The sequence below is a fragment of the Lynx rufus genome, unplaced genomic scaffold, assembly GCF_022079265.1.
Source record: "Lynx rufus isolate CCGP_SWC_20201006 ecotype Redwood Valley unplaced genomic scaffold, mLynRuf1.p SCAF_15, whole genome shotgun sequence".
Classification (NCBI taxonomy): domain Eukaryota; kingdom Metazoa; phylum Chordata; class Mammalia; order Carnivora; family Felidae; genus Lynx; species Lynx rufus.
The window spans coordinates 24612859-24640083 of record NW_025814829.1 but is presented as its reverse complement, the minus strand read 5'-3'; the positions used below and the strand labels follow the sequence as shown (position 1 = coordinate 24640083).

Sequence of the window (27225 nt, the reverse complement as noted above, 5' to 3'; positions counted from 1 at the left end):
CTGATGCAGGCAGCATTTACCATTCTCTCCTCTCTGCCCTGATGCACATTTACATACTTGTAGTGTTTTGCAATTACTGGTTTTTACTTCTATCACCTTTATTTTATTTTTTACCCTTGAGGAAGAAATTTGGTTTTTCCATCTGATAGCCCTTGGCCCTAGAACACAGTAAGTGCTCAATACATGTTGATGAGAAAATGAAACAACAAAGTGACAGCTCCACTCCACCCATCAACACACTTATTGGGCCACATCTGCTCAAAAGAAAATTTCCTTATGCCAACATTTTATACTCCTCCCTCCAGAACACCCTTCCCAAGATAACTAAGCAATCCTTCCTGCATTCCTGGAATGGATTCTCCAAGGATTCCAAGAGTCCAAAATGATCTGCTTTAGCAGTGGACCAAAGGCAGCCTTTTGGACAAACAAATAGGAGTGACAGACCCCGAGGAAAGTTCTCACACTAGAAAGAGAACGCATCTGACCACCAGAAACTTACATTCCAACCAAAAAGTGGGATTTTTTCCTCTGTTCCCCTTTTTAGGTTTAAAATTATAAACCCATTGCCTAAAAGTTCAAGTCCCATGAGATATAAGGTTTATAATTCCTCACCCCTCCTATTAGGTCTACTTCTCTTGAACAAATAATTCGTTCGCTCAACAATGTGTATTGAGTGTCTCTTATGTGCCAGAGACATAATAGCTGATGGCAACCTAGGAAGCTGTTCTGCTTCCTTCTTCAAATGTTTCAAAGAATATTTTGAGATAGGAATATGTCTTAAGGTCATATCAAGCAGCAAAAGCAATAAACAAAACTCTTCAATATGTAATATGATCCCAGATTTGCCGATATGTATATGTGTCTATATGTGTCTGTATATGCGTAGATATATGCACACACACACACGCACACACACACACACATACCCACATATGAGAGACAAGACAGAGATGAAATACACCAAAATGCTAACAGGTTGTATACGTTTGAAGTTTTCCACAACAAAAAATGAAAAACAATGTTAAAAGTGGCACTGGCTTTATGAGTGAGGATAATTTTCTTTGTACTTTTCTAATTATCTAAAGTAACTGCCATAAAAAAATGGTATTTAAGGGGCGCCTGGGTGGCTCACTCGGTTGAGCGTCTGACTTCGGCTCAGGTCACGATCTCACAGTTTGTGGGTTCGAGCCCCACATCAGGCTCTGTGCTGACCACTTGCTCAGAGCCTGGAGCCTGCTTCAGATTCTGTGTCTCCTTCTCTCTCTGCCCCTCCCCCGCTCACACTTTGTCTCTGTTTGTCAAAAATAAATAAATGTAAAAAAAAATTTTTTTTAAATGTCATTTAAAAAGACACTTAATATGGAAAAGAATATAACAAGTGATTAACAGTAGTTACAGCTAAAGGAGAGGAAAGGGGAGAGAATGAGCTCTTTTTGCTTCCTTCTTATTGTTACCTGTATTTTCCTAAATTTCCTATAGGAAATCATGTATTTTTTAACTGGGAAGTCGAACCTATTTAAAAATTTAATTAACACATACATGTTATGGACTGAATGTTTGTGTTCTCCCGAAAGCCATATGTCGAAGCCCTTAATCCCCAGTGTAATGGTATTTGGAGTGAGGCCTTGGGGAAGCTGAAGTCATGAGGATGGGGCACCCATGATGGAATTAATGGCATTATTTGAAGAGGCCGGAATCCCCCTTCTCTTCCCCATGTGAGGAGCCCATAAGAAGGCAGCCATCTGCAAACCAAGAAGAGTCTCCCCAGACACTGAATCTGCCAATACCTTGATCTGGGACTGGTCAGCCTCCAGAGCTGTGAGAAATAAATGTTTGCTGTTAACACGTCTGTGGTATTTTGTTACAGCCCCCTGAACTGACCAAGACCATAGATAACAATAGACATCTGAGAACATAAGCATTTCCTCTACAATGGCTCTGAATAGCAGCCTTTTCTCCTGAAAAGTGACTGTGTACCTCTTCTTTCTATATTAGAATGCTTCTTCCGTACTAAATGGGTCAGCATTCAGATTTAAAATGTAAACCCTTGCTCAGGTTGAGACTCGCTGGCTAAGCACAACTTCTATGCCATCGTAAGCCCAGGGGTCCAGGAGCCAGTCTTCCTGGAGGCAGACCGGCTCTTCCTCAGAAAGACAGGTGAATAGGCAAAAGAACAATCTAACCTACCAGTCCTTCCACACTTGTGTCTGGAATTTGGGTCCTCAGACATTCCCAAGTTCTTTTTGGCTCCAGCAGCTCTTACCCCAGAGCCAGCAGAAGGTGTGAGGCGTCACTGGATTTGCCAGGTCTTCACACCGCCACCTTTCCGTTTCTGAACACAGTCTCGGAAGCTCGCACAGCAGGTAACTTAATGTCTACACAGCATACACATGAAGTCACCACTTCGTTGTCAGGCCCTCCTACCCGGGCTGGCACCGAGATCCCTCACCCCACGAGCGCTGTTGGCACCCCCGTATTGTTCTGTGCGCCATGGGACACCGGGCCACTCACCTGCTATAGAACCTCAGAGAAGAACTCCATAGAGTTCCTCACATCCCTGATGCTGCCATCCTCTTACCCAGTCTGGTTCCCTCCCTCCCTGCCGTCTTAAACCACTTCTTCCACTCAGTTTAAGGATTCTTCATAGCCCTAGGCAAAAAGGTTCTCCTGATGCTTTGCAACCTTTATTTATTTATTTATTTATTTATTTATTTTTAGATACCCCTTTATTTATTTATTTGTTTTCTTTGAAGCAAACTCTACGCCCAATGTGGGGTTGAATTCACAATCCAAGATCAAGAGTCACATGCTGTACCAACTAAGCCGGCCAGGAGCCCCTGTAATCTATCTATCTATCTATCTATCTATTTATTTAAGACATAGAAAGAGTGTGTGTGGGGGGGGGGATGGGGGGTGCACTTGCATGAGCAGGGAAGGGGCAGAGAGACAGAGAGAGAGAGAGAGAGAGAGAGAGAGAATCCCAAGCAGGCTCTACACTGTCAGTGCAGAGCCCAGTGCAGGGCTCGATCTTACAAACCCTGCAATCATGATCTGAGCTGAATGCTTAACCGACTGAGCCACCTAGGAGTCCCCCTGTAACATTCTTTTAAAGCAGAAAGTGTGGGATCGAGCCTCTCCTTGGGCTCCACTCTAAGTATGGAGACTGCTTAATATTCTCTCTCTCTCTTCCTCTGCCCCTCTCCCCTGCTCATGCTCTCTTTCTCAAATAAAAAAAAAAATTAAAATTAAAAAAAAAGTTTAAAGCAGAAAGCACTGGCCTATGTTTGGAGACCTCTCAGGCTGAGTCCTTCGAATCAGGAAGACAACAGAACATTGCCTGGGGCCTGTAGGATGCTGATAGCCTTTCTCAGAGTCCAGACCTCTTATGTATTTGGGTGAACTCCAGTCCTTCATGGACCCCACTGGAAACTTGTGGAGCTGCCCAGCTAGCTGGCCTTTGTGAGTTCTGTGGTTAAGAAGGTCTAGAGTTCTCTTTGCCCCCCAGTAGCTAGGCTAACGGACGGCAGAGTTAATATGAGTTCTAGGCCTTCCTAGTTGTCTCCTCTACATCTGACTTCTCAGAACGGCCAATCCCAATATTCCCAGACTTCTCACCATTGCAGCTGTCCCCACCCCATCTGTGGTTCTTGGTGATCTTATCCTCTCTGGCAACATTTTACTTTTTTTTTTTTAATGTTTTATTTTTATTTGAGACAGAGAGAGTGCTGGGGAGGGGCAGAGAGGGGGACAGAGACTCTGAAGTGGGCTCTGCACTGACAGCAGAGAGCCCAGTGCAGGGCTTGAACTCACCAACTGTGAGATGAGGACCTGAGCTGAGCTGATTTCAGATGCTTAACCAACTGAGCCACCCCGGCGCCCTAACATTTTATTGATACCAAATTGAGCTACTACCCAATTTCATTTTTTTTAAAGTTTATTTAAGTCATCTCTATGCCCTACATAGGGCTGGAACTCACAACCCTGACATCGAGAGTCGCATGCTCTCCTGACTGAGCCGGCCAGGCGCCCCTAATTTGATTTTTTTTAAAAAAAAAAAGGAAAGGAAAAGGAAAACACTTACAGTTCCTAAGCGTGTTCCTCTCTATATGCTACAAACATGGGGCAGAACTACCTTGTCCCACCCCAGCAACTTTAGTAAGAGCAAACGCAATGGTTGGGCTATAGCCTGTTACTGGAGTTTCAGGCTGAGGCAAATTATTGTTATTCCCAGGTTATAAACCCTAAAAAAAAAAATCCCATAATGGAAATGCTAACAGCTCATTAACTATAATGAGTGCCATTGCAAAGGACGCGATCCGGCACAGGGTTGGCAACTGTGTTAACTGGTCTTTTAGCAACCGGAAGAGCTCATATGCCAGGCAAGTAAGGTACTTCATGTTGGGACCAACCACTCTGCAGTTGTGTGGAACTCCTCCCAGTGCCCAGTCGGGCCTAGCAAAACCTATTTCCACGGCCTGATTTGTACCTTGAGAGAAGGCAACACATCTGGGGGACAGTTGACAAAGAGGGGAAGCCAGCTACCAGCACGAGCAGACGTGAGATCATTAGCCTCAGACATCGGACTGCAGGCAGCGCCTGTTATCACAAACAAGCTGTTTGCTCGCGGTTTGAATCTATTTCTGGAAACTGTTTACCTAAATGAAATTACTTACCCACTGGGGCATGGTTCAAAGCTCAAAAGATAAGTGCAGTCGGCTGCTAAAACGATGCAAGCCTGGGAAAGCAAGGGGGAAAGAACAAAGTTAGATTAATCCTAGGAAAAAAGACTCAATGCCGTAAAAATTACATGGCATTCTTTTAGACCATCAATTAATTTGAATTCCAAAAGTTCAAAGCCACTATTTAAGGGAACTAATTAATAGCTAATATTCTCCCCAGAGTGATCTCCTAGAAGGTTTACAAGAACCAGTGCACGGAGGGGCTGACTGTTCCGTCCCCCAGTGGTCAATACAGGTAACACCAGACTGAGTCCTTGGAGCACAGGACTGGGATTTCCCGTGCCTGGAATAGTAATGACACTTAGTAGGTTTTTCTCAGACTCCTCCTGAACTTCAGTTACTCTGGGGATTTGGCTTACTGAAGCCACCTTTGAATTATGCTCCGTGGAAAAGTTGGCCCTAAGGTCCAAGACTAGAACCTAATCTTGTAGGTTCTATTAAAATTGTTCTTTTCGTCAGCTACTCTAGGGGAAAGTTCTTATTTGAGTTTTTAACCTTAGGTGCAGAGTGTTGAATTCATCTAATGCCTCAGTTTATGGCACGTCATTTTCCCTGGTCCACACCTGTTCCCTCTCTTTAATTTTTGTAAATTCTCTTTTGATCTCCCTACTCACCTCTATCCTCTTGTCCTCCAACCCACAGGCAGATAGCCTAAGGCGCTTAATGTGTATTTTGTTTGCTTGGATGTTGGGATATTGCTGTTTTGTGTCCATATATTTTCTGTTTTGCTCATCACCCTTTTACCCAGATTTTCTTTTATTCATGTTATAGTCTAGGCTTTGTCCATTTGCATTTTCACTGTTTACACATTTGAAGTGATCTCAGAGATAGATTCTTTGTGTTCTAATTTTTTATTTAACATTTCTATCATGGGACTTTTTTTTTTTCTAGGCTTTGATAGTCTTTTTTTTTTTTTTCTTATCTCCCTGCACCCCCAGCAGGTGACCACTGCTAACAGCATGGGCATGGTCTATCCCCACACATTTCTCCAGGGTCATTCAAACCCTTAAACTCCTGGACACACATATATCTGTTTGTGTGTGTGTCTGAGAGAGAAAGAGAGAGAGAGAGATCTACTTTAATAAAAATGGATTCAAAATTCATCTCTCTGAGGTTTGCTTTAAAAAAATTTTTTTTAATGTTTATTTTTTGAGAGAGAGACAGAGCACAAGTGGGGCAAGGGCAGAGAGAGGGGGAGACCCAGAATCTGAGGCAGGCTCCAGGCTCAGAGCTGTCAGCACAGAACCCAATGCAGGGCTCGAACTCACAAACTGCAAGATCGTGACCTGAGCTGAAGTTGGCTGCTTAACCGACTGAGCCACCCAGGTGCCCCCTTTCTCACTTTTTAGACTCATAGTGAATGGAGGACAGTGGGAGCAGGCACGTAAAGTATCATAACATTTTCCATCTGCAGTTTGATCCAAGGATTCTAAGAACATTGAAAATTGACACTTTCCCAACAAAAAATAATGGTTTTAAAAATAATCTTCCAAGAAACCCTGAAAGTCTAACACATGTACAGAGCTTTTATGGGAAGGTACTAGGGGTATTAGGAATGATATGGTTGGGGCTGAACTCAGACTTTTCCTGGATCAGGCAAGAGGCAGGCCTAACTAACCAAAGAGAAGGTATCAGGGAGTGGTGTGAAACTGGGTCAAACTGTCAGGATATTGCAGGGCATGGAGGAATGTAAAGTGAATGTTCCAGAATGAGCAGATTTCCGCCCTGAATCCTGAGACTGACATGGGGTTTCTTGTCTGACACCGAACTTTCTCTTCCTAAATACATGGGACCAAATTGGAAACATACTGTGGTCAGTGTGTGTAAAAAATCTAGAAATTGTCATAATCCAGTCGGTCAACTCTACTGGCATGCACCCTGGGCAATGGAGGCCAAAACGAGAGGATGAAATGATTACAGAAAGGGAAGCAAAGAATGTTGACTGCTTGCGTAACTCTTTATCACGGGATCCGAAATCAAAACAGAGGCTCTGAGACCACTTAACTTGTTTAGAGTGGACTGAGACCCACCACCTCATCAGCTCAGGTTGCTGGGTCATCACCTTTAGCAAGATGCATGCGTAAGCTGCATTGAGCAGCAGGTGAAATGATCGGCTCCCTTCCACACCACTATGGGGGCTCCAAACCAGCTTCAGTTCCTGGAGAGGAGTCCTAAAGGAGAGAGGCGACAAGAAACTCAAATCATTTGGGGCACCTGGGTGGCTCAGTCAGTTAAGCGTTTGACTTTGGCTCAGGTCATGATCTCATGGTTCGTAAGTTGGAGCCCTCCATCAGGCTTGCTGCTGTCACCACACAGCCCACTTTGTGCTGCTCTCTCTCTGGCCCTCCCCAGCTTGTTCTCTCTCAAAATAAATAAACAAAAAAAGAAAAAGAAAAAGAAATTCAAATCATTTGATACATGTTGGAGAACTGTCTTAAAGAGCTCGCAGGTCCCCATAGAAAAACACAAGTATGACAAACTGCACAATGTGTGGAGATGTGTCCAAGCTGTACAACAAAACTAAATACGGGATTGATTGGGCCTGGGGAAGTCAAGGCAGGCCTCACAGAAGAGACGGCGTTCAATCTGGGCCTCAAAGGATGAGTGGAAACCCACAGACGTCATCCTAATAGCCAACATCTATTATGAGCTTACTAGGTGGCCAGTGCTGTTCTAACAGCTTAGTGTGTATTGTCCCATTTACTGTTCACAATACTCTTACAGTTATAGGTGTTATTATATTATAGGTGTTATGGATGAAAAAAATGAGGCTCAAAGAGGCTAATCAACTCACTCTCAGTCACAAGTGTGTAGTAGAACAGGAAAGTGAATCCCGTCCTTTTTAGTCCAAAAATCCTGGGTTCCCTCTATTTCCCTATGTCCAACACTCCTTCAGATTTCCTACAAAATAAAGGGTGAGGGGAGAGGACTCAGAGAAAATGACTTTGAAATGCTGCCTGGACTTTCTATAAAGGCCGCTAGGGGGCAGTAGAGAAGGGGAAGAAGAAAGGGCACCTGGATGGGATGTAGGGAGAGAAGGGAGCAGAAAGCCTGAAACAAGAGACTGGAGACAAGCATAGAGAGTATGCGAGCCAAGCTCCGAAGTGTGATCTTTCTTCTTTAAGAGTCTTCATAAGGTGGTTTTTCTCAATTGAGGTGAAATTCATGAAGTGAACAGTTCAGTGGCAGTTAGTACCTTCACAATGTTGTGTGACCATTACCTCTATCTAGTTCCAAGTCGTTTCTATCATCCCCAAATAAAATGCCCTACTTATTGAGCAGTCACTCTCTTTTCCTCCCTACCCCCAGCCCTTGGCAACCATCAATCCACATTCTGTTTCTATGGATTTCCGAAGTCTGGACATTTCATGTCACAGACTCATACAATATACGGCCTGGCTCCTGGAGTCTGGCTCCTTTCACTTAGTATGTTTTCAAGGTTCATGTTGTAGCTCATATCAACACTTCGATCCTCTTTAAGGCTGAATAATATTCCATTGTATGGATATACCACAATTTATTTATCCATTCACCTGTTAGTGGACATCAGGATGTTTCTACGTTTTGACTATTAGGAACAGAGTGTCTATGAACCCTTGTGTGTGCCACAGCAGTTTGTAAGCTGATGTGTGTTTGAGAAAAACAGGAAAGGATTAGAAGAGTGAATGAGATCAAATTGGATACCAATATCTAGTACCAGCAATATAGACTTTGTGATAATTCCTTTTTTTCCCCAATGTTTATTTACTTTGGAGAGAGAAAGAGACAGAGTGCGAGCAGGGGAGGGGCGGAAAGAGCCTGCCTCCAGGCTCTGAGCTGTCAGCACAGAGCCTGATGTGGGGCTCGAACTCGTGGACCGAGAGATCAGGACCCGAGCTGAAGTCAGATGCTTAACCGACTGAGCCCCCAGGCACCCCTTGTACAATAAGACTTGTAATAAGACTTGAGCAAGGGGAAGGATTTGAGAAACAGTTTAGAAGTAGAATTGGCAGGTGCACCTGGGTGGCTCAGTTGGTTGAGTGTCAAACTCTTGATTTCAGCTCAGGTCATGATCTCACGGTTCGTGAGGTCAAGGCCCACATCGGGCTCCTCACTGACAACACAGAGCCTGCTTGGGATTCTGTCTCTCAATCTCTCTCTCTCTCTCTCTCTCTCTCTCTCTCTCTCTCTGCCCCTCCTGCCCCAAAATAAATAAACTAAAAAAAAAAAAAAAAGTAGAATTGGCAGATGTAAAGTACTGCGTAGGGAATATACCCAATAATAGTGTAGTGACTTTGTGTGGGAAAAAAATGGTCACTGGATTTATCATGGTGATCACTGTGCAATTTATGTAGGTGTTAAATCACTACACTGTACACCTTAAACTAAGAGAATAGTGTATGCCAGCTAGACGTCAGTTGAAGTAGAATCGGCAGGATGTGCTTGGCAAAGTGGGCTGGGTGAGCAGACAGCAGGGAGGAAAGAGGGAGGCATCCAAGAGGACTCTAAGGTTTCTACCTTTGCCTGTGATGTGATGAGGAAGCCACAGAGTGAGGAAGAACAAAGCTGAAGTTTAGAAAGTGACTTTAGGAGGGCGTCTGGCTGGTCCAGTAGGTCGAGCATCCCGTTCTTGATCTCAGAGTCATGAGTTCGAGCCCCATGTCAGGTGCAGAGATTACTAGAAAGAAAGAAAGAAAGAAAGAAAGAAAGAAAGAAAGAAAAGAAAATGAAAAAGAAAGGAAAATGAATTTAGGATTGAACTTGAAGTACTTCTGGCCATTCAGCTAGATATCCTGTGGGCACTCAGAAACCCACCCAGGAGAGTGTTCTGGGCTGAGACCGCCCAGGAGAAAAAGGTGTGCAGAGTAAGAGCGGGGGCTGAAATGCTGGGGAAGCCATCTGAGGGGAGAGCAGCTTCTGGACCATCGCAAGCACTGTCTGCTCCTCCTACAATGCTGTTCCTGTTCTCTCAGCCTGGATCTCTGAAAATCCAGCTCACAGGACACCTCTTCCTGGACAGTTTGCTAACCCTCAACCTGAGTTACATTCTCCATAGGTCCCTAAGCACAGTTGTGGCCACAACACACTGCAATTCTGTAACGACGTGTGATCCTATTGAGTATGAGGTCAGGGATGTGTCCATTACCTCTGTGCCGCACGTACGAGGCACAGTATAACTATCGGCCAAACGAATGAATGAAAGAATGAAAAGTCCGTGAAGAAGACAGAGAAGGAGGTGTCAGAAGAAGGAAGAGAATCAGCAGTTTGGGGGAATTCCAAAGGAGAAAATTCCAAGGAAGAGGAATGAGCCATATAAAATGCTGCAACAAAAGTGGAACAGGAAGGGGCACTCGAGTGGGAATTAGGTGGTCCGTGGACGTTAACAAGGCGGGCGTGGGTTCCTGGGGATGGAAGACTGCCACGGGCTCAGCATGGGCATTGGGGACAGCAGATAGTAACTGCTAAGGACAAGTAGGAGACACTGAGGTGACAGGAAATACTCTATGAGGAGGTGGAGGGGAGGAAGTGAAGAATGGCTGGAGGAGGCAAGTCATAATTAAAAGAAAGGAACCTTTCCTAGGGGACAAGGAAGGATTTATTTGCTTGTAGGTTGGGAAAGCCAATGAAGAAACAGATAGAAAGGGAGGCAAGCAGAATGAGAAGAAACACAATGAATGAACAAGGATAAATATAATGGGGGGGGAGGGCATGTTAAGATTTTAGAGAAGGCAGCTGGTAGATCGTGTTATTGTTCAGCAAAACTCCCACAGGTGGACTTTATTTTCCTGCCCCAGTGACTCTGGGGCATGATTTGCTCTGACTGGTGGAATGTGGAGACAATATGTGCCAGCTCCAAACAGAGGCCTTAAGAGGCCTGGTGGACCTGCTCCCCTCTTGCACTTCTGCCCTCAGGGGGCCAGACAGGTGGTGCCTCGTCAGCCCGGGACCTCAAAGAAAACAGTGGCACAGACCCAACCAGACCTGCCGCCTGGAGCCAAGCCCAGCCAAGCCCAGCCAAGACCAGGACCTTGAAAGAGAAACGAAGGTTGTAACTGTAGGCACTGGGATTGCAGGCTGTTTGTTATGACAGCAAGGCCAACAGATGTACTGCAGAAAGGAGTGATGTGTCTCGGGAGGGTCCAGGGCCACTGCTTTCTCAGCAACAGGAGGGGAAGCAGAGATGGATGAACAGATGAACACGGACACACTTGCGGGTGGAAGGAAGGGAAACTGAGGAACTTCTCACCTGACGCTCTTTTACCGGCTCAGCCCCAGGTGAGGCCATGTGGGGAGGGCGGAGCAGCACTGTGGACTCGAGGAGAGGAGCGCCAGTGAGGAAGGGCTGCGGTGGAGGGTGGGAAGGGTGCCAGACTGGGGGCATGAGAACGCCCAGAGTCACAGGGCACTTGACCGAGCCCAGGTGCACAAGCTCACATGAGAACGAGAGGTAGAGGGTCCCTTTCCAGATGGCTTCAAAGATGGAGAAGGAAAATGTGGGAAGATGAAGTTTCCTAAGTTCAAAATTAGAAGGAAAAATGTCAAAGCTTCTTTTTTGCCATGTCAGGGACGTATGTCTGAGAGTGAGGTCAATGTCATGGGCCTCTTAATATTAGGTACCACTGATGACAACGAAGGGGAGGAATTGGCATAAATGGCAACTTACCCTTCCTCCTTGCTTCTCACCGTCTCTACTATTGCTCCCAGCCACCTGCGTGTCACTGCCAGCCCAACAGAAGTACAGCGACAAAGGGACCGTGGTCCAGGTCCCCCGGCTTCAAGTTACTCATGGGAACTCTTGTCTCATCCCTTCTTTACTCTCTCTCTCTCTGAACTTTGCTGCAAAATTTCAAAGCTTACTGCAAGATCCTTTAAGCTGACCCTACAGTTTTTATGTTATTGTAAGTGCTCAGTCTAGAAACTCCAAAAATAGGTCAATGGCAACAATAGTTTAAAAAAGAAGTTAAAGATTTCTTATGACATCATATGATATCTCTAAATGATACCTCTTTGGTTATCTATACAGAGCATTTTTCAAAATTATTTGTTGTTGTTATTATTGCAGGGTTAGTGTACCTTGACGACAATAACTATAAAGCAGAGCTTGGCCAGAGACCAGGCAGTGTGATAATTGGGAGCATAAACTCTGGGGCCAAGAGCCTGGGTCTGAATCCCGGATCTGCCAAACTGTGTAACTTTGGGCAAGTTGCTTGATCATACTGTGATCAATAATAATCCCTCAATACATCTTATCTCTGCCACTTACCAGCTGTGATCCTGGGCAAGTTAACTTTCTCTGTGCCTCAATTTTCTCCTCTGTATAATGTGGATGATAATAGTACCCACTTCATAGGGTTGTTACAATATATAAATGAGTTAATACACATAAAATGCTCAAAACAGTGCCTGGTTCAGAGCAAGTGCTAGAAAAGTGATAGCTATAATTTTCCTTCTTTTTATCTATGGATAAGCTAGCTAAACTCTTATCAAAAGATATCTGTTCATTATTTCCCCAGTGGTCCTCAACCATTTCAAACCCAATCTCTTAAGATAACAAACATTTTTAGGCCTCCGTACTGTTATAAATGTAACTCACAGATAAAATGACCAACCTAGGCACATCATTTCAGAAAAAAATATAATGTTCCAATTGTATCATGAAGGGTTTATAACAAAATAAAATACATTTTAACATTAAAATGCTGAGCAGCACACCTACATTAGAAGATGTAATTAGTCAGATGCTTGCCCCTATTTAAACTGAGTATGTTTGGATTTAAGAGAATATAAGAAGGAGCACCTGGCTGACTCAGTTGGTAAAGCATGCAACTCTTGATCTCAGGGTTGTGAGTTCAAGCCCCACATGGGGCTATTTAAAAGAGTCTATTTAAAAGAGAGAAAGAGAGAATATAAGAAGCCAATCCATACGAGAAGCACACGACGGTAAAGAATCAGAGACAGGTGCCTCTAGAATAAAATCTAGCATTTGAACAAATGATAACAGACGCAATTTATTTATATAGGCTAAGAGACAGAAATGATCCTAACTGGAAGAGAAAAAGCATGCCCAGACAAATTACAGACGATCGAAATAGAAAAAAAGAGTTAGAAATGATATTCTTACAAATAAGTAGAACCTAGTTTATAGGTATAGCATCCACATAACCATTTCTGTTAGGACAAGGAACGGCAAGGAATTGGCCAAGTATCATAGCAAGCACGTCTCCTTTTGTGAAATCCCACCACATATCAAAACTTACATTGAGTGGCTAGAACTTAGAAATCCTCAGAGTAGAGAGTAGAATGGAAAAAGGAAAATTAACATGACAGCCTACAGACGGGCAGCGTGAGAGACTCACAGGCACAGTATCAGGGAAAGACTGAAAAAAAAAAAAGAGGCAATCTCGATATTGATGAATAATTTCATTATAAAATTTTTACAACAGGGGCGCCTGGCTGGCTCACTTGATTACGTGTCAGACCTCAGCTCAGGTCATGATCTCACAGTTTGTGGGTTCGAGCCCCATGTCGGGCTCTGTACAGACAACTTTGGATTCTGTGCCCCCCTCTCCCTCTGCCCTCCCCCTACTCGTGCTCTGTCTCTCTGTGTCTCTCAAAAGTAAAGAAACATTAAAAAAAATGTTAATAAAAAAACATTTTTCACAGTATAGATTTCTTGCCATTTGACAAACCCCCTCCCGCCTGAAATTTTATAGCATAGCAATAAAGTGAAATATTTTTAAAACAACTTATTTAAAAACTCCAATGAAATCCCTGAAATGCATGTGTCTCCACTCGGTGCTAGGTGCTAGGAATTGAAACATGGGTAAAGTATAGTACCTCCCTTCAAGGAGCTCAGAGCCTACTGAAAGTAAAAGATAAATAAATGAAAAGTGATCACAAAATAGTGATTTGAGGCAAGTTAAATTCTATTTCATGGGTAGTCATGGCTGGTAAGGCAACTCGATTCCATGGAGTCCTCATGACCCAGGCTTCTTCAAAATCCCCACTCTGTATGCCTGTGGTGTGGCCTATATCCTCATGCTCCACAATGACAGCAAGGGCTGTTTCAAGTAAAGAATGAAGGAAGAGACCAAGAAAGGGAGGAGAGTGTCTTTTGTAACAGATTTCTGCTTACATTCCATTGCAAAAGAGTAATCATATAGCCACAACTTATGGGAGCTTAGGGAGGGAAGGGGCATATCTTTTTTATATACTTTTATACAAAAGTAAAATTCCATAGCAAATCTTTTATCCATAAGACAAACACAGCTTTAAGCTTTTTCAAGTTCCTGATTTTCTGGCTAAGAAAATTTGAAGCAGAGAATGGTTAGTCAGGTATTGAATAGTCAACTTAAAATGAGAAATACTAGTATTTTTATACCATGTCATTTCTCAATCCCTTATTTTACATTACATACATTATTTAATGTAACATTATTTTAACAAAGTAAATATATGATCATATATACCATATACACTTAAAACTATAAATTTCTAATGTAATCATGGAATTGGAAACATATTACTTTTCCAAGAGAGAAGGAAACTAGAGATATACTGCAAGTCTACTTCCTACATGGATAAATCCAATGAACTCATTCACCTAAACAACACACATTGTTTGTCTCCTAAATTTAAAGAAACAGCATTGTGGGAAATAGAAAGATGAGTAAGAAAAAAATTATTGTCCTCATTGAGCATTAAAAAAGAGAAATAATATAGATAACTTTAAGAGTATATTATACAGGCCAAATACTACCTGAATTCAGTGGGGAGAAATTACAGAGGGTCGAAGGCATAAGAGGTTTTGGAAAGAAAGTAGTGCTTGCACTGGGCCATTTGGAAAGGAAGGTACGGAGAGGAAACACTTCGCACTGTTTGAACATAAACCACAGGATGTAGAGAACTTCAACAAGTGCCTTTTGGTGGGAGTGTGGCACACATCGCATGAAGGAGTAGCTGAGGAAAAGGTTAGGAAGGTAAGTTAAGACCAAAGGAAAAAGGTACCTGAATATCAGGTTAAGAAATGTGGGTTTTAATTAACGGCAAAGTGTATACGTGAAACCATGCTGGATGTCTGCTTTAAAACAACTTTATAAACCACTAATGTCAAGAAGGTGCTTTCCGCGAGGCCAAACAGAAGGGGAGAGGGAGATAGAATCTTCCAGTTATGGAATGACTACGTCAGGGGAATAAAAGCAGAGCATAAGGAATGTCAATGATATTATAATAGCAATGCATCAGGACAGGTGGTAGCAAAACTTGTGGTGAACATATGTATAAACTTGTCAAATCTCTGAGTTGTACACCTGAAACTAATGTAATATTGTGTGTCAGCTATACTAAAAAAAAAAAAAAAGTGATTTCAAGCATTGAGTAGACATTTGGATAACCACCTAACTGTTTAGAAAAAGAATTGCAATTAGTCCAAGCTTTTGCATGATTTCACCTTATTATTCTAAGCTTTCTCATTTAAGGTCTATAGTAGCAGCCATGTGTGTTTACCAGGAAAAATGATAGGTTTGCACACCTTTAACACTCCCTGCCCAGGTCTCACTGCGGATAGTGAGCCTTGGTTGTAAAATAGTTCAGCAACTTGACTGTGTCTAAAAATGCAAAGTACATTGGGCAGGAGGAGAGTGGCAGCTGAAACGCAGCCAGAGCTCTCTGTGAGCTCGTGTCACATGATGGGAGCCGGGCCAGTCAAGAGGAAAGGGCTTCTATTCCTAATTAGCACAAAGTCTGAGCCTGTCCACCAACCTAGGCATGAGGAGCTGTGTGTACCTAGAACCTCCTTGTCTACATCACTCAGAGGCACCATATTTGTAGCAGACTTCCAGCTTGCTTGCCCTTTTCTTGGCTTTAAAATTTTTTTTAAATATTTGTATTTATTTTTGAGACAGAGAGAGACAGAGCATGATCAGGGGAGGGGCAGAGAGAGAGGGAGACACAGAATCTGAAGCAGGCTCCAGGCTCTGGGCTGTCAGCACAGAGCCAAACGTGGGGCTTGAACTCATGAACCATGAGATCATGAGCGGAGCCAAAGTCACTTAGCCGACTGAGCCTCCCAGGTGCCCCGCCCTTTTCTTGGCTTTAAACGAGGAATCTTAGTACCATTTTCATGAAGTTTCTCATACATGCCTCCCTGAGCTAGCAAATGCTTTATTTATCCACCAAAGTTGTTCAAAAACTGTTTTGTGATTGACAGACCAGAGGCGAGAAGAGGACCATTTTGATAATGGCACCAAGAAACCCCCAACAGAAATAGAATACACCCCAGCAGCCTAACTTCATTCATCCTGGGACCATTTTCCCTCACCTGCACACCACACCAAGCCATAATTCACTGTCTACTGAAAACATCATTCCCTTTTATACATTCATTAAAAATAATGTATTCATTATTATAAATGCTTTTAATTTTTTATTACTCAGTTAATAATAAACATGAATCACCAACAATAAGTATTCTCAAGAAACAGCCAAGATAAAGATTCAATATTCAAGTACTTATTTATTTTTTAATTATCCAATAAAAATCTAAGATGTTTATTATTAATGTTCACAATCAGAAAGTTTGATAATGTACCATAGGCCAATAGGTCCCACACTTCTAGATCCTAAAAGTAGGTGCCAAAGCAGATCACGGGAAGGCTTATTCCCTGGGTACTGTGCCTGTCACAGCACACAAGAATTCCTAGTGCGATAATATTATGTCTTAAAGCTACAGATAAAAAGAGTGAGGCGCAATGCAATGTTGTAATCCTTCCCAGTGAATCTAGGAACAGACCTGATTGACCTTTGTTTTGTTTCATGACATAAACATTATCATCTAATAAAATCACTCTTTGCATACTAAATAAATTAATCCTGGCTGTTCCCCTTAAGAATATATACTGGTGGGGGTGTCTGGTGGCTCAGTTGGTTAAGCATCCGGCTCTCGCTTTTGGATCCGGTCATGGTCTCACAGTTCATGAGCTCGAGCCCCAAGTCGGACTCCTCTCTGACAGCACAGAGTCTGCTTGGGATTCTCTCTCTCTCTCCATCTCTCAATCTCTTTCTCTGTCTCTCAATCTCTCTCTCTCTCTGCCCCCACTCATGCTCGCTCTCTCTCAAAATAAAGAAATAAACATTAAAAATAAAGAACATACACCGGTGTGCACGTAAATAAAGACAGGATTTGCTAAAGTATTATTGATAGCCAGGGGCAAAAGAGCCATATCAGAGGAGACATATTCCATGCTTTCACCACCATCAGAAGCTCATACTGTTTTACTTTTTAACATTCCTGGTTTCTCTCCTCCTGTAGCCAGGGAGTTTCAACTGTGCACTTGAATTAGCTAAGTCAGACTCCAGTCACTGTATTTCCAGCCAAGTGAGACAAATGAGCCCTGTTCACTCAGCTAGAGCATTCCCCCAAAGTACAGCGCCCCTTACTCCATCCTCTTCCATGGATCGCTTTGCCCCCTGAGCAGGATAAGACCAGGGAACATGCAGCTGCAATTCCAAAGTTCCATTCCCCAAAAGTAAATGACAATGTAAGGGACTTATCTAATGATCCTCCCAAAATAGGAGCCGCAGATCAGAAGAATCTACTTTCGCAGATGCCTACCATAGTTATAAATTAACCTCCCAGGTCAGCTGTGAGGCCAATCCCATAGCAAAGGAAAGCACTTGGAAACTGTTCAAATGTCACATGCATTTAGAAAGTAAATATGTAAGATCATCTTCAAAACAGCAGTATTAGAAATTTATTATCTAATCATTAAATTAAAATTGTTTGGTCAGAGGCACAGTATAATGCTTCTAAACCATCATCAGTTTCGTGTGCATGATAGAGAAGAGAACACGTTAGCCATCAATGTTTTAAATTTTCCCATAGGCAAGTCTAGGACAGGACCTCCAGAATTTTCTTCCTTTCTTTTCTTTTTTTTTAATGTTTACTTATTTTTGAGAGATAGAAAGAGAGAGAGAGAGAGAGAGAGAGTGCAAATGGGGGAGGGGCAGAGAGAGAGGGAGACACAGAATCTGAAGCAGGCTCCAGGCTCTGAGCTGTCAGCACAGAGCCCCATACACAGGGTTCAGCTCAAACCCATGAACCATGAGATCATGACCTGAGCCAAACTTGGACGCTTAACTGACTGAGCCATCCAGGCACCCCTGGGACCTCCAGAATTTCTAAACCCCCTAGTCAGGTTACTAGCAACTGTTACCTATAGGCCTGTTACTGTTCAGCTAAAAAGGTCCTCCAAGCTGGATAAACTGGAAAACAACTAAATCTTCTCAATATTTACCTGCAATGACTCTTTATACATCATGTATATTATATTGAATGTGGTTGCTTTGCTAAGAGGCAGTGAAAGGACATTCCAGAACAACTGAGCCATAAAGGCACCAACATGACAAATATTTGGTATCACCACGTGGTCTGTCATGTACAAATTAAAGTTATTCAGTCTTCTAGGGACAGATAGTAAAACTGATAGACAAGAATGCTAAATACCAGCAAGAAATGTAAATATACTGCCTTAAAGGGAGATCAAGAGAGATCAAGTTGGGAAATGGTGCATCTACACATGAAACCAGTGTAATATCGGCAATTAATAAAACACCATTTAATAAAATTAATGAAAACCATTTTTTTAAGTTTATTTATTTATTTTTAGAGAGAGAGAGAGTGTGTGTGTGGAAGAGAATCTCAAGCAGGCTCTGTGCCGTCAGCACAGAGCCCCATGTGGGGCTTGATCCCATGAACAGTGAGATCATGACCTGAACCAAAACCCAGAGTCGGAGGCTGAACCGACCGAGCCACCCCGATGCCCCAACAAAAACAATTTAATATCAACAATTAAAACCTAGATATCCTACTTCACAATCTTTAAAATGAGCAACTCAACTGCTGGTATATAGCAGTCAATGGCTTTTCTAGTCTGGACTTCGCCAAATTGAAAATAAAAAATCTGAAGAATAAAACTGTCCCCATAAAGTCTTTTCCATGCTGGAACTGCAATCCCACCATTCAACTGACTGCTCAGTGCCCCGGCCCCCTGAGCTCCATGACACCACCAAGCACTGTAGGTTTTACCTCCTGCACGCCATATTTCACCTAATAAAAGAGGCCATTGATTACTGGATGCACCACTGTCTTGTGCACCTCCAAGAAAAAGAAACAAAAAACAATTGCTAAATCTAAGCCTTATCACAATTTCAGAGAGGAAAATATGACACGTATACATTTCAGAATCGGTGTAACACGGGATATGATGAATCTCAGTTCCTTCTGATCCCGATTTCACCACCCTAGTCCAGACCCTCCTCTACCTCACCTGGACACATCTACCCTGTCCCCTTTATTCTTGAATCCTCCAATCCATTCCCCACTGCCAAAGCGACAATTTTTACAATACAAATCTGATCATACAATACAAATCTGATTATTCTCAGCTCCAAAGTCTTTAATGACTTCCTCGTGTCCTTGACATAAAGATCCAACTCCTTAGGGGAGCCCAAGCCTTAGAATGATCTAACTCCTGTCATCTCTCCAGCCTCTTCTTCAGCAGGTTCTTAGTCAGCTTCTCACCTCCAACTGTTATCTGACCCCTCTCAGTTCCTCAAACACCAGGCTCTCACCCACCTCTCAACCTCCATACACTCTACTCCCTCTGTGAGCCCATTCCCTTTCTTTTCACCTGGCTAACACAGCCTCCACAAGGCTTATTTGCTTGTCCATCTTGTGTGTAAAAGTTCTCCTTGGCCACCCTCCCCTAAGAACAGATTCCCGACTATATGCTTCTGTACCCTGCATTAGCCCTGCATAGCAAGCACTCTGTGTACCTGGAATGACTTACTAATTATTCGCTTTCTCCTTTTAAGTTCTATGACAACAGGGATTCATTTTAATCAGAACTGATTCCCCAGCGTCTAGCACAGTATTCGGCACATGAAGGGTGCTCCATGTTTGTTGACTGACAAAAAAAAATCTTGGATAATGGCTAATGCAATTCTCCCAGGCATCGTTACACAGAAACTAGGTTTTGCTGTAAAAAATGCTCTAAGATAGAGCTCCTCAAAAAGTGTTATGGGCACATAGTAATTATTCAATAAATGCCAGGTGTGATGTTACTGCTGATTATAATGACAACCACAAAGATGACAGTAATGTAAGAAATAATATGTCCTGGGGCACCTGGATGGCTCAGTCAGTTAAGCGGCTGACTTCAGCTCAGGTCATGACCTCATGGTTTGTGGGTTCAAGCCCCACATCAGGCTCTGCACTGACAGTGCAGAGTCTGCTTGGGATTCTCTCTCTCCCTTTCTATCCCTCCACTACTCACGTGCTCTCCCTCTCTCAAAATAAATAAACTTAAAAAAAAAAAAGAGAGAAAGAATACGTCCTATCTATTTAAAAGGATTTGCTTTTAAAATACCCCATGACTGGGGTGCCTGGGTGGCTCAGTCGGTTGGGCGTCCGACTTCAGCTCGGGTCACGATCTCGCGGTCCGTGGGTTCAAGCCCCGCGTCGGGCTCTGGGCTGATGGCCCAGAGCCTGGAGCCTGCTTCCGATTCTGTGTCTCCCTCTCTCTCTGCCCCTCCCCCGTTCATGCTCTGTCTCTCTCTCTGTCTCAAAAATAAATAAACGTTAAAAAAATAAAATAAAATAAAATACCCCATGACTGAGCTGTCTGTAGTTTTCATCTAGGCAAATGTCGAAGAGTGCCCCCTCTTAACCATCTAGTCATTGGTTCTAGAATCCCAGGACAGGGAAACAATCCCAGGACCAGTTTAAAAGGCTGATGAACAACTGCCATTGACAACAAATGCTGTCCACAAAGTATGTTCTCTCTTCAGATATAAGGATAAAAATTTATTATCTGCAAATGTAACAGAAGAATAACATTTGCTGTGTCTTTTAAACTCTACACCTTAAAAAAAATAAATAAATAAGGGGCTCCTGGGTGGCTCAGTCAGGTAAGTATCCTACTCAGCTCAGGTCAGGAGGGAGGGAGGTGGTGTCTGTGCAGAGCCTGGAGCCTGTTTCAGGTTCTGTGTCTCCCTCTCTCTCTGCCCCTCCTCCACTCACGCTCTGTCTCTCTCTGTCTCTCAAAAATTAATAAAAATGCTAAAAAAATTTTAAGAATCATAAAACATAAGCTACTACAAAGAAATGTCTTTTCTCATTTGCCAACCCAAATGATATCTGGTCGTTTGCAACAAAACACATGTTTCTCCAGGTAAACATTCCCCAGGCACACAGTGTAACCATTTCATATCAGACAGTTCCCAGCTGACCATCAGGTTCCTGGCCCGGTACTTGGAATTTGCAGTGAATTTTCCCACAGACATGAAATTCTGAGACATGGTCTTAGTAATTCATACCAATTGCACTGTGGTATGCTATGACACACTGTGGATTAATAGGCTTTATGGACTATGATACAATGTGAAACACTGTGGATTAAATGGGCTTTATGAGTTCACTTTAGAACCTGGACACATTGTCTAGTACAGTTTCTATGAAGGTTCCAGGCCACAGGAAGCCCAGAAGCAATGCAAATGCAAGTCCCTCTTCACTTTCTCCCTGCTCCATCCCTTTATCACCACCCGACAGGCCACAGCCCAGGGGCAGCAGCACCCCAGCAGGCTGGGGGTGTGGGGGGGGGAGCTTTGGAACTTTAGTCCCCACCCAGAGCCCAGGCAGCCACAGTCTCCTCACCTTTCACCTCAGACACTTGACCAAAACATTAATAAAATCGTTCTTCACCCTGTCAGACCCTGGGAAATCTCACCCTCTCCATGGTCACCCCACCCACCCCCGGTTCCCTTCACCCAGCGCGGGACCTGGCCCCGTCCTTTACAGTTCCTCAACATTATGCTTTCAACGATCTCTGTAAGAACAACATGCTTCTCAAGCCTCCTTTCGCTCTCCCCGCTCCTCCGCGGTTTTGCTCAGGCTGCTGTTCCCTTGTCTCTGTCTCCAATCCATACTTCCAGGAATTCTAGCCACCCCAGGTCCTACCACATTCCTGACACCTCCTAGACCAGCCCACATGGCCAGCTCCTCACCAGCACTCCCCTCATTCTGCCTTGGATTTCTCATACTTATTCCTTGTCTTTCCATCTTTCTTTCAGAGCTCCTTAAGGACAAGCACAGCTTCTTTATGGTGTCTAGATCCCTGCATCCCACCCCACCCCACACACCCCCAGAGTACCCAGCCTACTATAATGGTGAGTGAATGCAATGGGAGTCAGTGGCCCGGTGTCTCCCTCGGTCAAAAAAAGAGGCAAAAGGACACTACAGAACAATATCTGGGACCCAGTAAGAAAAAAATGTGAAATAGTGTCAATGCTTAACTAAAAGCAAATACTGTGGGAAAAGAAATCAAGGTGTCAACAGCAGAATAGTAAGACAGAAATCCAACAGTTCTCTTCGGGAACCATTAGCATATGAATCTGGAAGAACAAGTGCTCCATTTTGGGGTCTGCAGGAAATAATCATACTAGACAATTATTTTGCCCTTACCAGGTGCTAAGTATACACCTCCATGTAAAGTGCTTCCCAAGCACCCCCTGTTCTCATAACCACCCGATTACCTCCATTTTACCCAAGAGGAAACTGAGGGGGCACTGCAGTTAATTAACTGGCCCAGTGTCCCACAACCATCAGGGCAGAATTAGGATTTGAACCTTTTCCCGATCCAAACTCAGCGACTAAATTCAACTACCTGTTTACTGCACAGCTTTTACAGCAGGTCGTGGGGCATAAATCACCACCCACTGAGAGAGAAAGAAGCTCATGCTTTATGCATGCCTTAGACTCCCGGAGCCCCCACTCTTGCCTGGCTCTGGGTGAGCTGCTTTAAGTCTTCCAGCAAACCCAGGAGCCAGGTATAAACTGAAAACTGGGCCGGGAGAAATAATCTGGTCAGAGTCGCACAAGCCCAGGGTTTCAAAGGCATCCATGCTTCAGGGCACCGACGGCCACAGGCTCCCCCGAGGCTGTGTCGGGAGCAGAGCCAGGCCCCAGCCAGAGAGAGGAGTCCAAACGTCCCTCTGCAGTCAGCAAACAGGGAAAACCACGTCCTCGGCCCACCTACCTCACCAGGGGGTGGAAAGGATTAAACTGAAAATAAAGAACGCGGAGTCTACAACACAATAAACATTCAGCCAATGACAGCTATCAGAGGTAACCCTTCCCTCGGTTGGTCTCTGCCATTTTTCTTATCACTTACAGTGGATCAACCTTGTTCCTCTTTAAAATAGATGGCTTTCTTGGAGGTCCACGGAAGACTGCAAAATGCAGAAGAAAAGAACACAGTGAGATGAGGGGGAAAAGAATTTCCTTTCTATTGATCGCCCTTTTCCCCAAACACTTCCTCGAGAAATTATTTAATACTCAAAATGACACCACGATGCATTATAAAAAAAAAAAAACAAAACAAAAACAAAAACAAAAAAACGTACCAAACAACGAAGTCCCAGCCCTCGGGAGTTTACAAGTAGGCTAAGTTAACATTTGCAAAGTGCCCCGAGTGCCTCAGCGGCTAATTAACATCTTGGGTTTGTTTTCTCAAATTCCAGCCCATTGTTTCCCCTGTGAGCGCAATCCGAAGCCTTAGCCCCCAGTGCGCTACCGCCTGCATCTTCCTGCCAATAAAACCGCTGAAACCACTAGAGGTTAAAACAATTAATATTAGATGAAACCCCTCCGCGGCGCAGTTCCGGGGCCCGCGCAGCCACGCGCTCTCCCGGCTGCAGGGTCCCCGCGGCGCCCGCCCGGGAGCGAGACCGGAGCCGCCGCGCCCCGCCGGCCCCGCTGGGAGGGTTGGCTCCCCCTGGGGGGCGAGCTCTTGCAAAAGGAAAACCGAAAACGAGCAGATGCCGATCGGACACGCTGTTGCCCGGAAGAATCGCTGTCATGCTGCAGAAATCCATTAGGTACACTGTCCGGCCGGCACTGCTCGCTTTAGCGCTACTTGTATTTACACAAGAATTTACTTGTGTAAATGTAAAGAATTTACTATCCAGGGGCGCCTGGGTGGCTCAGTCGGTGAAGCCTCCAACCTCGGCTCAGGGCATGATCTCACGGTTTCGGGAGTTCGAGTCCGCCTTGGGCTCAGAGCCTGGAGCCTGCTTCGGATTCTGTGTCTCCCTCTCTCTCTGTCCCTTCCTCCGGTCGTGCTCTCTCTCTCTCTCCCTCTCAAAAATAAAGGGAACGTTAAAGAATTACTATCCTGATGATGGTGCCTGTTAGAAAGGTTATGGTCTCTCCAAAGGAAGTTCAAGTCAGGATTTCCCTCTGGTGCTCTAGAAACCCATCACCAACAAAGCCCCCACTCCTTGCTTCAGACCCAAGCTTGCTGAGAAAGAGAAACATGTTTGAGGTGGGTCTGCAAGGTCGTTCCCAGCACCAAGAGTCTAGCCTTCTGCAGGAGGCATATTTTAAGACCAGACGTCCATCATTCATGGGGAGTCGAAATTAGAACTTCAGTTTCCTTTGTATTATTACCCTCATCAATAAGCATTCTTACATTTAGGCACACTTAGGGTTTATGCTTCTTGATCGATGATCTTATTATGGATGCCTATTAAAAAGTCCAAAATCAAAGACCTGCTGGAGGTCTCCCAGACTCATCCAGCTGGACCAGCAGAGCCGGGAGCACGTGAGAGGTGGCTGTCTTTCCTTCCAAAACAGGCTGCAGAATGGAGAGGTAGATCCAGCCTGGCTGGGAGCAAAGGCTAGATGCTGGCAACTGGTTTGGATGATGCATGCCAACAGCACCACGGGGGAATTAACACGTAGCCAGTTCTTGTGGCACAGTCCCATTCTTGTGTGAAACGGGAGAACGTTCTTTTCAGCATTCTTTTCTAACAGGAGAAGAGCCGTTTCTCACTATGTGAGTACCTCGCGGGGATTCCCATTAAATCAAACTGCTTGACGATGACCTAATTTGTTCGTTCAAGAGGATAAACTCTTCCTATCCATACATTATTGTTGTTATGGTTTCCGTTGTTAAATTATACATAAAAGGCCCAAGCTGTACCAAGCTTACCAAGCCTATTTTAGAAATGAAACATTTTCAGAACATGAATCTTAATGAGATTCTTACACTAAATTGTGCCTGAGAACGGCAGTATTTTAGATGCGTCTTTTTATTTTCACCAATTTGTAATCTGCAATGCACTTTTTTAAAATTATTGTAGGGCCCCTGGGTGGCTCAGTTGGTTAAGCCTCCGACTTCGGCTCAGGTCATGATCTCATGGTTCTGTGAGTTTGAACCCCACTTAGGGCTCTGTGCTGACAGCTCCGAGCCTGGAGCCTGCTTTGGATTCTGTCTCTCTCTCTCTCTGTCTCTCTCTCTGTCCCTCCCCTGCTCGTGCTCTGTCTCTCAAAAGTAAATAAACATTTAAAAAGATTTTGTTTTAATTATTGCAAAATGTATTTTCTTATAACATTATAAGACTACCAAAGACCTGCCTGTTGCCGTTTTGGTCTTAGGTTATTATTTTTTTTTTAATCTTCAAAATAAACCCCTTTGCGATCTTCTGCCTCCCCTATGTCTACTTTTCCTTCATAAAACTTGTCCACTTTTCCTCTGATAAAGGCTTTTCAAACACGAACAAATCTACAAACAAGTACTTCCCAAAGTGCAGTTCTTAGAACATGGGTCCTGCAAGACCCTCTCTGGAAAGGAAGTTGTTGACCAGAGCATTTGCGAAGGGCTGCACATTCCCAGCCTCCAAGGTTGACAAATCACATAAAGTCTCATGGTCCAGAAACCTGCTGACCTTGGTTTAGACCAGCATGTCTCAAATTCATTTGCATGTGGAACCCTTTTCCAAACAAGACTTATTAATATGCTGCGGAACTTTCATTTCGAGGATCACACATTGGGAATTAGTGATTAAGACCATCTGATATATGGGATAATTATAGGTCAGATAAAACTGAGATAAGTCAAGCTGCGGCATAAGAAATTTTTTTTTTAAGAGCAATCTGGCCTTAATTGCTATTTGTGAATTTCATAAATCCACAGCGTTAAAAAAACAAAAAGCAATAATGCCTTAAATACATAGGTAATTAGAGGCTGTGTGAGAACCCTGAAACTACACAGAATAAGAAGGTTCCAGAAATATCCCTTTTATCCCATGGGAACTATAATCCAACGTGTGGTAGATTCCATATTTGTTGAGTCAGCCTCTCCATCAGTCCCAACACACTGGGAGTATTTAAAAATAGTCCCCTAGTTATAGATTCCTACAGTGTTCTTAGGAATGAATCCAGAAGAAAGGGTCATCCAGCCCAAACCTGTTCTACTACTTGAGCCCCACCTTTACCCCCAAAAGGTAACCACGCACCCCCATAGGCTCTATGCTACCGGAAGATCTGCATGGTCGACAAGCCTTTTGTGCACTTTCTTTCCCTTGTGGCAGAGCCATCAGACAAAAACACAAGCGCAAACATCACCCTGGAGAATGAGACAGTCAAACTAGCAGCCTAAAGGCCGCTCAAACTGTGGCCCATCTGGACTAGTTTGTATTCAATGAAAACATTTTATAAAAGGGACTCCAGGTGTGTCAAGCACCTGGGCTAATAGGAAGTGGGGAGCAAACAAATGAAATGAGTTGCATCTAGTCCTTCCCAATCAGATAGTCTTTCAGAAAGTGAAAGAGAATCGTTTACATTAAAGAACTTAACAGAGTGCTCTTATGTACCCCTACCCACCTGTAAACTCTGAATCCCCCACATTCACATATTAAGGCACAAGAGGTATTGGGAATGTAACTAAGAAAATATGCATCACATTTGTCTCCTAGTTCTCACAACACTCAGCAGAAAGCTAGCCAAAAAAAAAAAAAAAGATGCTCCATAAATACTAATCAATTGATTAATTAATTGATCAATTAATCACTCTTGCAAAGTTCTTATTATCCAAGAGAAGCTGGACTTATACTCTGAACACTTTGTTCCTGTTTTACCCCAGGAGATTATTTTCTATTTCAAAGGAGCCTCACAGTTTAAACTGGCCTATGAAAAATGAACCAAAACAGACTGGCAAGTATTTCTTACATTCTATTCCACCCACAAAATTTGCATTATGTCTGTTGATATTTGTCAAATGCCACCAGGCCCTTTCTATCATCCTCTCTCCCACAGAACAGTCTGAAACTAGGTGTATCTGCTCTCTGCTACCCAATAATTATGAATTTTATGGAGACTTTTCAAGGGAATAGGAATGATAGGCAAAACACATTTCATCTAAGCCCACCAAATGATTGCTTTTTCAGGTCTGATGCTTGACTTGTTTAAGATAAAAGCCCATGCTTAATCTCATCACTAAAAATTACGAGGATCGCATAACATATACCATTAAACCCATGGGTCTATCCTGAGAAATTATTAACACCCAGAATCTGCTACTTAAAATGCTTATGTCTGAGTTGACTAGATATGTTTAAAGTAGAAAAACTATCCAGTGTGCATCTGGTTAAGAATTTGTAGCAAAGA

General features: G+C 43.5%; 1 protein-coding gene across 1 annotated transcript in view; it reads right to left on the bottom strand.

The window, feature by feature from the left end:
* Positions 1 to 23636, bottom strand: part of LOC124509832 (uncharacterized) — a 78997-nt gene extending 55361 nt beyond the window's left edge. Inside the window, exons 1-4 of the mRNA XM_047076449.1 lie at positions 23421 to 23636; positions 22949 to 23088; positions 6802 to 6910; positions 4674 to 4735 (exon numbers count right to left, since the gene is read on the bottom strand). Of these exons, the coding sequence (XP_046932405.1) occupies positions 4674 to 4735; positions 6802 to 6910; positions 22949 to 23088; positions 23421 to 23636 (527 nt within the window). The remainder of the gene's footprint in view (positions 1 to 4673; positions 4736 to 6801; positions 6911 to 22948; positions 23089 to 23420) is intronic.
* Between the last annotated feature and the right edge of the window lie 3589 nt (positions 23637 to 27225).